At 32.7% G+C, this 17,056-nt stretch overlaps 1 protein-coding gene across 2 annotated transcripts; it reads right to left on the minus strand.

The window, feature by feature from the left end:
• Positions 1–3,721: 3,721 nt before the first annotated feature.
• Positions 3,722–14,170, minus strand: LOC111024742 (DEK domain-containing chromatin associated protein). 2 transcript variants are annotated; one of them, XM_022302513.2, is made up of 12 exons: positions 14,017–14,170; positions 11,252–12,298; positions 11,137–11,170; positions 10,616–10,695; positions 10,351–10,410; positions 10,039–10,149; positions 7,116–7,196; positions 6,914–6,997; positions 6,193–6,643; positions 5,873–5,985; positions 4,969–4,999; positions 3,722–4,171 (listed from the first exon to the last, which is right to left on the minus strand). In XM_022302513.2, the coding sequence occupies exons 2-12, from the start codon at positions 12,221–12,223 to the stop codon at positions 4,026–4,028; spliced, it is 2,163 nt and encodes a 720-aa protein (XP_022158205.1). In that variant the 5' UTR covers positions 12,224–12,298; positions 14,017–14,170; the 3' UTR covers positions 3,722–4,025. The 2 variants fall into 2 exon arrangements, with proteins under 2 accessions (XP_022158205.1, XP_022158206.1); XM_022302514.2 differs by having other exon boundaries at positions 11,252–12,246; positions 14,017–14,152.
• Between the last annotated feature and the right edge of the window lie 2,886 nt (positions 14,171–17,056).

The raw sequence follows: 17,056 nt of genomic DNA on the forward strand, positions 1-17,056 counted from the left end.
GAGATTTTGCCGATTCCGCAATTTGCATTATCGTTGTTTGACCACTGGAGTCCGTCGTTGTTCGCTGCCTTAGTCACCGAAAAAAATGGAAGTTCAGTTGCTGAAATAATTGGAAGCTCAATCACCAGAATAAAGGTGTCGATGTGCGTGGGAGACTTTTTTGCATGAGAATGTCTCAAATGGGAGGGGGGTGGAGCAGGATTTCAATTTGGGAAAAAATTTTAGAAGGGTAATAAAGACTTTTCAACCCTAAAAAGTTCTACTACCCTTTAAATGAAAAAGTGGTACTCAATTTCTTTAAGCCTATTAAAGTCGTCCAACTTTTGGCAATTTCCCGAGGAGGAAGAGTTCATGTTATGTCGATGTTAATAAAAAAAAGTAGTATAAAAGTAATATATTTTGTCACATAATCACAAGTTTACAACGTACTAAGTAAATAATAGTCATATCAATCTTTTATGTTGGTTGATTTCAAAGACCATTTAAAACAATTTTTTAAATTGGAGGAACTGAAAGTATCTATTTTGAAACCTTAAGGAATAATTAGAGTTTTTGGACTGACTAACCCTTTTTCTCAAGTCCACTAATATATATCACTACTTTAGAAACCTATGTTTTCTAACCATTTGATAAAATCATCAAATAAATCAAATGACCATGATTGTCCCTCCACTTAAGTTAACTTAAATTTTTACTTTCCCTCCCTTTTTTTTCATTTGGAATCTTCTCAGGCATTCTCTCTCTTTCTTTTTTTTTTCAAAGTTCTCTCCTTTTATTTCTTCACATTCTTCATCTTCTTCTTTCTCCCTCATCTCTCTCCCAGTTTCCTTCTCTCTCTTCTCTCTCTCCTTCTCTTTTCAAATTTTACATACGGATTTCAAACTTCTCTATTTTCTCCTCCAGAATTTTATGGATTTCAAATTTTCCCTCCCTATTTTTCTAGATTTTTCCCTCCCTCTCTCCATTTCGCATTTTTTCTTATTTCGCATGAATCAACGAAAAAACTTTAAGTATTCTTTCACCAACGAATTAGGCTATTTGGGTTCTGTAAATAAGGAACTTCATTTATTGTGGGAGAACTGGAGCTTGGTTGTGAGAGAAAATCAAAGCGAGACGAGAAAAGAGAGAGAGAAAGAGAGAGTTAGCTAGAGACCGAGAGCAAAGAGAGAGAGAGCAAAGTGAGAAAGAGAGCGAGGGAGAAAATGAATCCCAATTTTTTTAATTTTGATCTTGATCGGAAGAGATTAAGGAATCTCGATTTCAAAACGTTGAATTACTTTTTAAAAATTCAATCATTAAATAAATTTATAGAGTGAATAGTTTCACAAGTTTTGAAATAGAATATCTTTTAATAAAAAAATAATAAATTTGATTAGTTTAAATGAAATCTTTAACCATATTAAATCAATCGGATTTAATTAAATAAATAAATTTTGAAATAATTTGGTCAAATTTAAGTTTGAAATATTAGCAAATAATCAAGATCTCTAAGATTTCTCGCTCATTCATTCTCGTTAATTTTTATCATAAATGGTATTCAAATTTAAAATTTAATCCAAATTTGTTTCTTCAATTTCCTCTATTATCTCCTAGAATTTTTGTAGAAGTTTCAATTTAAAATTTAATTCTCATTTAATCTCTCATCCAAGACGTTATCTCTCATCTATCCTTCTCTCTACGAATTTCTTATCTCTCCCTCTCTCATAGTTTTCTTTAATAGTAGACTGCAGGTTCATATGGAAATTTTTTTTTCAATTAATGGGTTTTTTTAAAACTAAATATCAATGAGATTTCAAATTTATTAAAAATTAAATTTAAAAGATTTGCTTCGAGACGACTAAAAATGGTATTTATTTTGTAATTTGTAAATTTAAAAAGGAAAAACAAAATCCTAACATTTTGGAATTGGATTCCTTAATCTCCGCCCTAATTGAAAGCAGTAACAAAATTAAAAAAAATCGAGATTTTTTCTCTCTCTTCTCGTTCTCTTTCTCTCTCCTCTCCCTCTTTTCTCTCTCTCTTCTCTCTCTTCACTCTCTTCAATTTCTCTCTTATTTCTCCACTCTCGTTTTGATTTTCTCCCACAACCAATAAAAAAAATAAGTTACATAGGTACAGATGACTCAAATAGCCTATCTCGTTGGCCAAAGAATACTTAAAGTTTAGTTTGAAAATCCATAAAATTCTGAAAAACTCGAAGAAAGAAAGAAAAGAAAAGTTTGAAATCCGTAAAAATCGAAAAAAGAGAGGGAAGAGAGAGAAGGAAACGGGAGAGAGAAGAAGATGAAGAAAGTGAAGAAGAGAGACAATACATGAGATAGTGGAGGGACAGATATAGTTGATTTGATGAGTAAATGGTAGTGATATATTTCAAAGTGGGCAAAGGATCAAAAGTCCAAAAACCTTAAAGATTAGATAAACATCGAAGGCAGAATTCAAAGTACTGGGCACAGAAGCCGACGAAGCGCTGAAGCAGTCCGGACTCCAGCGGATAATAAGGCGACGAAGAAATGAAGAGAAGAAGACAAAGAAGAAAGAAGAAGAAACAGAAGAGCGATGAAGAACGGGAAAAAAAATACCCAACATCCTAAAAACCTACAGTCCTAATGATTCTTTAATATTTATTTATTAAATAAAATATTTTTTTTATGTTATATCTTTGGTCGGTCAATCAATTTTTAGGATTTTATGGGCACCGACCAATTTCTCGAATATGTTTGTTCACCCTATAATTTAGTAGATAAGGTACTTATTATTGTTCTATTAGTAGTTTCATCTTCATCCTGCAGAGATTCATTTAATAAAATATAGATGAAAATACCGGTGTCGTAGACAAGCAAATGTGGTGCTGCTTCTTTTTCTTTTTAATAAATTGAAAAGTTGTAAAAAAATAAGACCTAAATTGAGATAAGCTATGTTCGGATTGGCATTTGAATTATAATTTAGTCATCGAAATATTTAAGAATGTTGAAGAGTTGTGTTTCTATATCCAATTTCGGTTCTTCTACCTTTATAATTGTGTATCAAGTAACATTAAGAAATTCCAATTAGCGTGATCAGAGTAAAATAGGGTTAATTTTTTTTAGTATAACATGTGAGGGTATGAGATCGAACTCATAATCTTTTAGTTGAAAATATATACAAATTACGGTTGAGCTAGACTCGCTTTGCCATAAAATAAAATTACATTAAAAATTATACGTATTCAAACCTAGTTAATAAATATTTATTTATCTAATTAATACATGACTACATGATAGAATATTCAGAAACTAAATAGTCATTAGGTGTCGTTTCCAACTAAATTTAAATTTTTTTAATTTTGCTTTTAAAAATTATAATGACATAATTTGTTCTGCAACAAAAACAAAAAAACAAGGCACACCTGTAGTACTAAAAAGAAAAAATTCCTAATAAAATTAGTGTATTAAATAAAATTAGCAAAGCAAAAATCACATGCGTTGGGCTAAAAAGGTAAATTCCCATAGCATTTCAACTGTTAAAATAGGTTTGTGAAACTGGTTAGTCAAGATTATGAAAAATAAAAGGTCAATGAAGAAATTAGCCTTTAAAAATGTGTATATTATATAATAAAAAAATTAAAAAAAAAAAACCTAATCCACGTACAAGAGCCTATGATCAAGACTGTCAACAGATGAAAAAATAGCCTTTAATAAAATAAAAAAATGCACACAAGAGCGAGAGCCTAATAAACCTGTAGTCAAAACAAGCCCCTCCTCAATGGTCAGTTTTTATATATTCATGGAATTATTATTCCCAACAGAATTTATAAGCTGCAATATTTGCAACAGCTATGAGTAATTAACAACTAACTTTGTTTCTAATAGAACACTGAGCTTTTCATTAGCAGTAAAAACATGATAATGATATACTAACAAATAAATTACAGTCGCCTTCTCTTCTCTTCTCTTCTCTTCTCTTCTCTTCTCTTCTCTTCTCTTCTCTTCTTTACAACAGACTGATTTTGAGGGCATTCCACATTATTGTTTTGTTAGACACTTGATTCAAGTTTCCACCTCTTGAGCTACCTGCTTTTCATCCTTCTCGGCATCCGCATCATCTTCTTCATCTGCCAGTTTGGTGAGCTCTTCTTGGATCATTAGTTTTATCGACGACTTTTGTGCGGTGAGATCCATCTTGAATTTCCAAGCTGCGAATTCCACAAGCAGATTCAGATTATCTCTGTCATCTTAATGGGGCAGGTTTGAAAATGGTTTCTAATATCCTTAAAGTTGATTTTTACTAGATGTTTTTTAAACTTTTTTTTTTTTGGCAACTTATAAAGAATATTGTCGATCTGAACCTAACTCAACTAATTACAACATATATCCTCAACTTGAAAGTTCAAGTTCGAATCTGCATCCCTATTGAAAAGAGACATAAACCTACTGGAACACTTACCTGGTGTTCCATTATCCTTCAGAAAATGTAATTAAAAAGTGTGTTGCGTTTAAAAATACTCCTCACAAAAGCAAATCTCAAACTTCAAAACCAAACAAATTTATTGATTTTCTTCTCTAGATCTTTCATTAGTCAATAGAAAGTACAATCATTTCTACTATTTATTTTTAGACATATCTCAATTGGAGGGGAATAAGAAATTAAGGCCCAGTAACAAATTTGATTTTAGATTTCTTTTTAAAAAAAAACTATGTTGGTTTCACACAATTTCTTTCTAGTGTCTAGATTCACTTAGCCAAATTTCAAAAACAAAACCAAAGTTTTTTTAAAAAGAAAAAAGAAACAGATAATATGAAAAGGGAGAAAAAACAATGAAAAGGAAGAAAAAACAATAAATAACAAAACAAACAAGAGAAGTGGAAAAAGTAATGTTTAAAAGCTTAATTTTCAAAAACAAAATGGTTATTAGATGGGCCTAAGCAATCAAGACATTGAAAATTGTAAATTCAACAAACCACAAAATATCAAAGTAGATAGGAAACATACCGAGTTGTTTTAGAATGTCGGTGAAGGTGGCCTGCATAATAGTAAAAACAAACTACAAGTCATCCATGATTGCGAAAGGTGAATGAATGACATTTAGTATCAGAACCAAGCATGAGACAATATTCTTTAAACAGGGAGAGTTTCAGAAACTACTGTTATGATGTTGGCCATTTCCACAACCCAACACATAGCAGCTAGTTGTTATGCAATCCTTATATTAATTTACTTGTCTTTCTCCAATTTCTAGATCATTCATCCTTCAAAGTCAGCAACAATTTCTACAACCGCAATTATTTCCAATATTGGCACCCATTTGTAAGCATCATCAGGTTTTTTGTGCTTTTTTCTTTTCTTTTTTTAATAACCGAGAGTCGGTGCTCCCCTATACCCGGGGAACCCGTACCTATCCCAAGGTCCAGACCTAGGAGACATCAAGAATTTTTGGTATTAAACTCACTCAAAAGTTTGATCTTGGGACCTCTAAACCAATATGACCAAGATATCCTCAGCCATTGCCAACGGATGCATCTAGAACACAAACACAAAAACCAATACAAAAGTGAATAGGCATTTACTACTCCGGGACACGGGTGTTAAAAGTCATAAAATGTACTCATTACAAGTTACTCAAGTCTGCATTAAAAACAAGAAAAAATATGTAATGGCCAAGCCATTCATGTATTTGATCGCATATAGGACACATGAGAAGAGATGAAGTAACAAGTAATCATTAATGCTCGTAAGCACGTGATTTGATAGCAGTTCTAAAACAACCAGAAGCATGAACGTAGGTATAAGCCCAACAGCCAGAAAATGATGTTTGTTACATTACAACTAGATATCAAGTATTAAAGTGAACTTGCCAACAAAACTTAGCAGCCAGTATGAATACATTGTCACTTACCGTATTGAAGTCCACTACTTTAAGAATTTCACATATTGCATCCCTAAGCTCATCATCACTTGGCCTAGTTTTCTCCTCCTTAGTCTTGTCCTTCCCTTTCACGACCTTTTTCCCTACAACATACAACAATGATACAATATTAATGCATGCAAGAAGGATACGCAGCTTCCACCACCTCTTAGACTCCCAAGCAAATGAATGTAAATCAGCAACGAGATATTACGAGAGATTAGTAATGAAGAGCACCAAATTTTTAATTTTTATATACTAGGCAAGAAAAAAGGGGAAGAAAAACAAAGTGAATGAAATATGACAGATACCAAGCTTCTCCTTAGCAGCAGATTTTGGTGGAGTTGAGGCCTTGTTTACTTTTTCGCTATTCTTCTTCCTAGAGAATACCTTTGGACTAGCCTCATTGTCGTCAATTTTACCACGACTTGATGATGACCTCTTTGTAGTCGATTTTGCTGAATCAGATTTATTGGAATTTGTAACTTTCTTGCTTCTTGCTCTCCCAACAGATTCCCTCTTTCTAGATGAACTTTTTGAACTTACTCTGGGTTTTTCTTCCTCGGATTCGTCAGTTGGTTCATTGATATCTTCACTTTCCGGGTGCTCCGACACTTCATCATCGGATTTTTCTGTGGTTCCATTCTCATTTTCTTTGTCATTTTCTTCTTCCTCTTCCTTCTCTTCTTCTGACTCATCATCTTCATCATGTGAATCCCTTGTCATCTCAGATCTTGCAGTATTTCCCCTTTTTCTACGACTCTAACGTCAATCCAGGAATAAAATAAAGTAGTTAAGCTAGCAGAAAACATATAATTGGATGACAAGAACACATACAAGGTTGGAACAGGAAGAGTGAAGTTCACTTGATTAACTCAAGCGGATTCATTATTTTTACTTCAAATTCGTACTCGGAAGTATTGACTTTCCTAAGAACCAGCATCTAAAACAAGCTTGAATGTTCTTTTAAACTTTTTCAGACTTCAGAACTAAAGCCTAGCAATTATACTCCCAGTGAAATAAGAATGTCACCTTGGCAGAATGTTTTGAACTATTGTCTCCAGTAGTTGATATTCCTCCCTTTACCACTCTTTTGCGCTTTTTACCCTTGCTTGACTGTAATTAACCACAAGAAAATTTAAGAAACTAGATTGAGATTTCGAGTAAATATATAGGAAATCAATTGATTGGGAAGATTAAGTTTTTCTGCAATAAGGGGGAAGAAAAAAAAAACCTTTTCCTTATCTGCAAGGAGAACAGTAGAAGTGGCGTGAGGAGCCACTAAGAAGTCTATGAGCTTGCCAATGATATCTTCCTGAATTCAAGTCAGAAAATCAACATCAAACCCATACAACGGGGAAGAAATTGTGTATTCTAGATTGCAAAAAGAAAAACCAAACCTTTGAGTTTCAATGATAAAAATCCCCCCAACATCCCCTTCTCCAAATATCATTTCTAAGAACCATGCCAACATAATTCCTTCCTTCTAGCAACACAAGAAAATATTTACTTCTATTTATTATAGTCTATATTATTTATCTACATTTTTTACTTTGTGACTTTAGGCACTATTTGAAAGTTGTTTTTGCACACTATTATTCGTTTCCCTTTAAAAGAAAAAAAAAATAACGAATGAAAGCATATAAGATAAGCTATTTTATAAAATGGCTGTTTTCTAAACAATAAGTCCACCACCCCCCAGGGAGGAAGGAAAAAAAAACAAAACACTATGGGTGCCGTCTTAAACTGAATGACCCCTACAACGTTCGGGCATTGGACATTAAATATCAAGGTAGGTGGATATCAAGCTTTGAGCTACAACCTAAAATAGGATAAAATAATCTAACTACTATCACTTTTTGCTTCAAAACAATCAATTTCATACAGCATGGATCTTGTAGGGGAACCAAAACAAAAAAACAAAACAAAAACCTAGCATAGTTAATAAATTACCTAATTATGAAAATACAGCATGAAAAATAAGTAATGTTGTAGTGATAGATGTCTTTGAAGTTGTTATAGCTTTAGAATTCTTATATGCGTGGGATATGTTTAAGTTGTTTCCTTTCACAGCACAGTAACTTGTAGTTACTGTTAGTTTGTTATAAATCAGAAACCTCTATAAATAGGTTCCTTATTCTCTAATAAAGGCATGATTTGAAGTTATAATGCGTTGGATCACGCAAGCCACTGGACCCCCTTCATCAGGGGCTGCATATTCAATAATGTCTTCCTGATCTTCAAGATCACTATAATTTTGTTGTTCTTCCGCAACAAGAAAGGTAATAGCTTCGCGTTGAGGACATTCATTGGAAAGGTGTCCCCATCGTCCACAATGAAAGCATTTACCCAATGTCTGCCTAGTATATGTATTTGGCTGTTTTTTACCAGCCGATGTATACGGGGCCTTGAGTTCTTGGGCAGCATCTCTATCAATCTGCTTACCTTTAGTAGAAGTAGTGTTGGTAGGTAAAGAACTTCTCTCTGTTACAGAGGAATTCTTTTTAGAAGTACCACTTTGTTACCATGTGCGGCGCAAATACTGCTTCTTATACCTATTTTTGATTTGTTCCTCAATCGTTGTAGCTGTGGAAATGGCCTCATTAATATAGCCAATCTGCTGGAGAGCAATCTGTTCTTTAATATCAGAACGTAGGCCGCCAATGAACCGAGCAACCAAGTATTGCTGATTTTCACCAAGGTTTTTCCGAGCGCCAAGTCTATGGAATTCCTCAGTATAATCAGCAATAGATCGAGTGCCTTGGGAGCAATTTTGATATTGATTGTATAAAATCTCTTCAAATTGACAGGTAGAAAGCGCTCCCTCATCAATTTCTTCATTCTTTCCCAACTACGAATTGGGCGCTTTCCATACCTTTGGTGGTTGACTTCTAGTTGATCTCACCAAGCGGAGGCGCCACCCTTATGTTTTAAGGCCACCATACATACCTTTTTATGCTCCGGTGTATTCATATAGCCGAAAATTTTTTCCAAATTTCGAACCCAATCCAAGAATCCTTCTATTTCCACCTTTCCACTGAAGCTAGGAAGGTCGATCTTTATCTTGAAATCACCTGTGTCCTGCTGTCTATTTGGACGAACCTGCAAACCACGCCTATTGTCTTCAATTTCCATCAAATATCTTTCCTCGTCACTTGAGGAATCAATGAAGGCATCTTGTCGTTGCTGAAATGGGGGATTGGTGTTGACTTCTTGATGAAGTTGGTGCTGTTCTTGGTGAATTCTTGGTCCTAGATTGAATTCTTGAACCCTTCTTGGAGGAGCTGCTAGCCTCTCTTGAATACGAATGCCTTGTAGATCATCTCTTCTTGCTTCTTGCTCAGTTCTTGTAGGAATTTGTTGAGCAATTCATGTTGGATTATGGTCTACACTCAAAGTCTTCAACGGATCTTGCTTCTTGCTCAGTTCTTGTAGGAATTTGTTGAGCAATTATTGTTGGATTTTGGTCTACACTCAAAGTCTCCAACTGTTGGTGTATAATTCCTAAGATCTATTTGATCTCACCCACATCAACTTGTATACTTTTGATATCTCCTTCGACCAACTGCAAGCGTGTGGTCATTGAACGTGGTGAGAGAACGGATGATTGATCCATTTCTTTGCCAGCTAAGGAAGAATCTCCCATGGCTGCCGGTTCTTTCCCACCATTGAGTGACCAGAAATTTGGGTGCTCTGATACCAATTTGATGCACACTTGCACAAAGGTTTGAGAAATAACTTCAAATCATGCCTTTATTAGAGAATAAGAAACCTATTTAGTCTATACAGGTTTCTGATAACAAACTAACAGTAACTACAAGTTACAGTGCTGTGAAAGGAAACAACTTAAACATACCCCCGTATATAAGAATTCTAAAGCTATAACAACTTCAAAGACATATATTACTACATCATGATATTGGCAAAATAACTGATCCAATTTGAAATAAATCTACATTATAAGGATACAAATTTCAATGAAAGTCCTAATGTTTTACTATTACGGTTTCAGGGAGTAACAGACCTACTTTTTTCAGGGAAAAAATAAAATGATGTGAACTTTTCATATTCATGATCTTTGAACTTTTTTTGAGAAACTTGTCCCAAATGCAGACCTAGGAATGCAAGTACAGTGCAACAAAGATGACCAAACAGACCTTCCTTGTGGTAGCCTTCACAACAGGTATGTCAAGCACATCACACAATTCCAATAATTTCTCTTTATTACACTTGTCAAACTTTTCTCTGACTTTATTCTTTTGTTTTTCCTGCAAAGAAAATTATGCTCCGCATGACAAAATCTCAGTAAGATAGTACCTTCACCAACAGATGATTAGACAAGCTACATGTGAAACGTTGAAATCTGAGAAATTGAAAATTCTGCTAAAGATTGTAATTCTGATAATAAGAAATTACTTCCAGATAGAAAGTAGGAACATTTCATACTGGTGGCATATACGATATTTTACCTCATCTCCATGCCACACAAAACCTGAAAACCTGGATATGTTGCTCTTAATCTGAAATGCCTGGAGGAAAGGGAGGAAAAAAACAGTGATTAGATGCAAATACTCCATAATCACATTCCTGAGAAGTCAAACCAGAGCATAAAAAACTCCAGGCAGTACTGCTAGTTAGCATTTAACAGCTAACAGTATGCATGTGTAACTTCAGGAATCACACACCACTGGACTGACGATTAACCTATGAGAAAAGCATTTAATTATAAGTTACCTTTCCTCTCCTTCCAAATAGAATTGTATGAAGCAGCCTGAAGAGGTCATCAGTCTTCTTCCTTGATAATTTGAATGCCACTACAACAAAAGGCCTTTTTTATCAGAGTTCATTTTTCCTATATATGATTCAGCATATGCATAAATAAGTAGCAACCGCAGGAAGCAAAATAACACGATGCCTTGAAACAGATAAAAATTGCACTGCTTCATTGTTTCAGTTATGTCAGATTATTGAAGCCAAAGAATCGAAGGCATAAAGGAGAAAAAAAAGGAAAAAAAAAAAGAAGTTATGCTCATACTTAAATATGAATGTTAACTTTTCTCTTTTAGTTGGTTGATAAAAAGGAAAGGAATTAAATACAATGACTTAACAATTTATTCTTCCAAAAATCCAATGCACAAAGTACAAAAACCACAGTAAACAATAAACTATCATAAACATGTTGGGGAAATTATATAAAAGCAAAATGCGATTCACAACAATAAAGTGGAAGATCATGTTAAGACGCATACACATACCATTGGGTATATCTTTGAGTGGGGTACCAGGACCCTGCAGTATCCAACAAAAAGAAATAGAATCAATCCTCCAAAAACATGCCAAATATCCAAAAAGGCCAATGAAATCCAATACCTTTTCAATATGAAATTCCTTCACAGCATATCTTTCTATAGATGCCACCAACCTTTCAACTGATTTGCGCTCACGTACAGGGCGATCAATAATGGGAGTCCTTGCCCCTGTCTCCTCCTTTTCATCCTCTTCATTCTTTTCTTTTGATCTCACTGCACCCCTTTTCTTTCTTCCTTTCTTTGCTTTCCCTTCTTTGGGATCTTTTTCCTTCAATTCCTTGTCATCCTCTTCCATATGACTATCAACCTCCTCAACCTTATCTTTGACGTCCTCATTCTCTACGTCTTTGACACCCTCATCTTCTTCATCTTTGACATCCTCATTTTCATTTTTGGAATCATCATTTTTTTCATCTTTTACATCCTCAATTTCTTCATCTTTAACATCCTCAATCTCCTCATCTTTAACATCCTCAATTTCTTCATCTTTCACATCCTCATTTTCTTCATCTTTCACATCCTCAATTTCTTCATCTTTTACATTCTCATTTTCTTCATCTTTGAAATCCACATTTTCTTCATCTTTGACATCCTCATTTTCTCCACCATTCTTATCATTTGGATTCACATCTTCCTCCATTGCCTTAACTTCAGCGTCCTCCTTTTCATCCTTCGTGTTTTCTTTGTTGATTTCCTCTTCCTTGGCCTTAGGTTCTTCTTCCATTTTCTTGACCTGAGTCTTCTCAACAGCATCCTGATCTTCCAGTTCTTTCACTCCATTTCCCTCCCCCTTAAGCACAGTTTCACTGGTTTTTTCCAGTTCACTAGTCCCATTTGTCACAGTCTCAATGGTACTTGTCATTTTATCTTCTTCGGTGGTTCCATTTGCCACAGTCTCAACAGTATTTTTCACTAGATCTTCTCCGTTGTTTCCCTTTTTCACAGTCTCAATGGTATTTGTTGATAAATCTTCTTCATTGGTTCCATCTTTTGTATTATCAATGGTATTTTTTGTTATATCTTCTTCACCCATGATCAATCTAGCTCAAATTAAATCTACAAAAAAACCCACTGTCACTTCACTTGCACATCTTTCCAGTGAATAGAACTACAAAAAAATACAAAAGTATACAATCAGTCAATGTTTTTCGATAGGAACTACAAAAAATAGAAAAGTATTAACAACCAGTCAATGTTAAATAAAAAAGAATTGATAACATGTTCAAAAGAAAATGTACTATGGAAAGTAAACCTAAAATATGAATCCTGTTTTCAAGAACTAATGCTACTACTATAATGACACATAACTCTTCATTATAATCCTCAAAACAAAGGTCAAGAGAGAAGGGAAAAGTCGGTAATTTGGAGTACCAATAGGCTTGCTCGTAGGAGAGCAACTACTTCAAAAGAAAGTGCCGCAGGAGAATATCACAATTTTTAAGGTACTTAATGCCTCAAGGCTCAATCTCAACATACTGACTAAAACATTAACATTTTTTTTATGGAAATGCTATAGAATGGAAGAGGAAGCTAAGTCGCAATGAACACAAATTTCAAAAACCAGAAATAATTTGAAATTTCACTTTTGTCTGGAATGAGATAGGTTTGCTATGAATGAATCTCAAATTTCATGTTTGGGTGTGAACTAGAAGTTAAAGTAAAATGAGCATGTTCAAAAAAATTTACTGTGATACTCTAAATATAAAGGAGAACTTGAAAGGTTTGATGCGACAATATATTTCTTTTTAAATTGAATTTCCACAAAATTCAACCATTTTAGAATAAAATTTTGGTTAAATTACCAATTCGGTACATATAGTTTTAATGTTTCAACTTGGCCATGTGGTTTGGATAAATCATCTGATTACATACCAGGGCATATTGAATTTGTGACATTTTTTTATTTACGTGGCAATAAGCTTGTGTCTTTTATTTGGCTAATAGTGTTAGTTGACTATAATTGGATATAGAGCTGAGCAGAAAATGGTGGGTTTTGATATGGGTAAAAAATGGTTGATGTGGTTTAGAGACGATTGGTGAAGTTTAGCCAAACCATAGAGACCAAAATGAAACTTTTATAAATGGTACCAATTTGGTAATTCAATCGAAAATTTTGTATACGTGAAAGCAAAATCTAAAGTCACCGTTGCATCCATACAATTTTAACTTAAAAATCACAAAGAATTCACTTCAAATCTAACATTAAAACTAAAGGAATAAACTTCAGATCTGTTACTATTTGAATCTTTTGAAATTCTTCAGAAATGCACAGAAAATTTAAGAATAGACAGTAACACAAACTCGAAGCAAGTAAGACAAAAACAGTAACACACACACTTTCAGGAAAAACGCAAAACAAAACAGAACACTATACGCAGCAATTGTATAACTACTTAAAATCCTCAATTCAAGTAAGAAATGTCAACAGTGTGAGTAAATGAAATGTACAATGCATGACATTCAATTCACAAGAAACTCTCCATTTGAGCCTGAGAAAAAAAAAATTAAAATAAAATTCAGCACAAAGAATTTCCCCAGAATTTCATATAGATCAGTAGTTGAATAAGCTCTCGCGCATGGAGAGCAAACCCAGAATAGCTTTCACAGTCCGCTACAAATCTCCCTCCAAAAAAGAACAAGTCCGAAAAGAAAAACACAGTAAAAATCACTCGAAAGCCAAGAAGAAAACACCAAATTAGCAGAGGGAACATCTGAAACCCTAATCCCTGTGCATCCCAGAACATTCCAAACCAACAAACGCGCAAAATTGTGAAGTTTGAGGCAAGATTAAAGCCCTAAAGGAGGAGAGAACAAGCTGAAACTCACAGAATTTGAAAGCTTCGCTTAGCGATTCGGGGCTCGAACAGAAAGTCGTCGGATTTCTACTGTCTCACTTTCAATAAAAATTTGCCTGCTCGGATATTTTATACTTCGGACGTCAAATCCGGAATTTAGAAGTAGTTAAATGCCACGTCGGAGACTTTTGTCAGCTGACGTGTATGTAAATTTTTTGAGAAAGGGGGGAATTGACGGCTGGGATGGGGTTTAAATGGCATCGCGAAATTGGACGGCTTGGATCTGAAATTCGCTTGTTCTTCGGGGATCACAGGGCCCACACACAACACTGGCCATTTTGGTAAGAAATTTAGACGACGAAGGCTTGTATTTGTGACGTGGCGGAAAGCTAACCGTTGAAACGGTTCTGGTGTCTTTTTTTATTTAGTTGCATTACATGTAAAATAAAAATTTTATGTTTCAAATCATTTTTAATGGGATATATTATATTTTTAGTATAATGTTTCTTTTCTTTTTGTAATGTGTGTTACTTTAAATCAAAATGTTAAAACTTTATTTCAAACTCAAAATTGAAGAATTAAAGGAATATTTGATAAGGTTTTGGTTTCTGTTTTTTTAGTTTTCCATTTTTAAAAATTACAAAGGTGGTATTTTTATAATACAATTTGTTTTTAATTGAAACCTTAACTAAATTTTGAAAATAATTTTTGTTTTAGAAACTTGCCTATTAAAAATTGAAAAAATCATGCTCATCCACTAACTATTTTATTTTTCATGTATATTGTATAAAGTTATATTTTTATTTTTTAAATTTGACTAATAATTTAAATATGTGTCTATAAGGGTGGAAGTTTCACTATAAAATTTAGTAAGAAACCAACATAATTTTTAAAAACATAAAATTTTATCCAATGAAACATAAGCAAATAAAAATTGAGAATAAAAGCATTTGTAAGCTTAATTTTTAAAAGTTAAAAAAAAATTTATTACTGGATAACTATTTTGTTTTCTATATTTAATTTTTAGTTATTAAGAAATAAAGTTTTTGTGTAACTAATTCATGAACAGGCTCCTTGGATCTAGTAGAATAGGTGGTATATATGTCACAGTTCATTTATGTTTTATCTATTTCACCTACTTAATATCATGAAAATACATTCATTTCCTCTACATTGACGTGATTTATAATACTATCAAAGAGAAACAACAGGTATAAAGAAAAGTACAAGCTTACTCTATTAGTAACAAGTAAATTCTTTAGAGGTAAAATATGTCTAAATATTTTTTGGGAATGTCAATCAATCTAGTTCATCTATCTCTAATAAAAAAATTTGTATGTTCAAACTCCAACCTCCATTTATTGTACAATAAACTTTTTTAATATAATATAATATATATATATATATATATATATATATATATATATTTTAAAGAGCAAGCTCTTATTAGTAGATTATAGAATAATATTTTTTATTTTTTATTTTTTTTCCCATGGGATGGCTCAAGTGGTCAATAAGGGTTTTTGTAAATAATAAAGGACTTAGAGGGAATGAGTTCAAACCACCAAATAGTGGCAAATATATATTTACTTTTTTTATAGGTGTTTCAATTATCAGATTAGTTAGCCTGTACCTCTCACAATAAATGGATTGGTCTTAGGTTCCTTCCACCATCCTACACAATGAATTTGAAAAGAGTTGTCGATAATTTTTAATTTATTTATACTTTTTAAATCTCACTTTTTTTTTTCTTACTTTAACAATAGAATGGCGATTCCAACATCATAACTTCGAAAATATGTGTTCCACCACTATATTTCTCTCTAAAATTTAAAATTTATGTCTATCTCTAATCCTGATCTCGCCTTATCATTTTTCTTTTATTCACCCTAACTTCTCCTTAAAAGTTCACTCTGGAACATATCTTCCTATAATTTTGTTTTTGTCTCTCTCCCCAACTTCTTCATCATCTTTGTCAATTTATAATGTTGTATTAATAAATAACAATAATATAATATTTTAATATTAAACAGTAATGTCAACTTTTATCAAATTGTTTAATCAAATTAATTTAATAAATTAGAACTTGCAAACAAACTAAAAACAAAAAACAAGAAAAAAAAATTTGTAAATATCTCGCTTGAAATATATATTATCTAAAAATTTAAAGTCGAATTATTTTAAATGTGAATCAAAATAATTCATACGTTTATTATAACTAAACAAACTTAAACGGTAATCCAACTTTCCCTCATCCAACTTTTCGTCATCTTTGTCAATTTATTTTCTTTTTCATTCTCGCACGCTACTTCATATTTTTCTTTTCAAAACAATACTTCAACTAATAAAATATAAAAGAAAAGAAAAAGCCAAAATAGTTAAAAAAAAACAAAGAGAGATTTTAAACTACTGATCTCTTTGCAAATCTATTTGGAACGGAAATTTTTTTAATCAAATTAGTGCCATAAAAATTGAAATAAAAAGAATTGATCGAAGACATACAGCAAAATAGAAAATCAAGTTGTATTTTGATTGGATGATGACTCAAAAACATGTCGATAGAAGGGAGGCAAAAGATAAAACCACTGTACTATGCATTTTGGCTAACAAAATACAATAATTTTATGGGTTAAATCTGGAGTGGTGGGAGTAAATTTAAAAAATGAAATATCTATTTTTTTTCTTATAAACTAAAGTAAATTTAGAATTTTTTACCTTTTAATTTAAAATCCTTTCAAATACGACCTATTTGGAACAATTTTTCTTTTTAACAAAGCATGATTTTAAATTCTTTATTTTTCTTTATCAACCAAACAGCAGAAATGATTTTAAAATCATTATAATTTGTAAATCAGAGGTTTCAAACAGGGTTATCTTATAAGTCTAACAAATATCTCACTATCCATACTGTGAATTTATGGCTCATTCTTTTTATAACTAATCAGTAAATGTTGAGCTGACACGTGTTATTTATTGTTATTGTATTTATTGAATGCGCACTGTACATGACATGTGTGAATTAGTTATTTTGAGAGTGGGGAATATTATTATTTGTTGTAAATAAAAGGGGG

The sequence above is a fragment of the Momordica charantia genome (assembly GCF_013281855.1).
Source record: "Momordica charantia cultivar OHB3-1 chromosome 10 unlocalized genomic scaffold, Mcharantia_2.0 BLBB01000010.1, whole genome shotgun sequence".
NCBI lineage: Eukaryota > Viridiplantae > Streptophyta > Magnoliopsida > Cucurbitales > Cucurbitaceae > Momordica > Momordica charantia.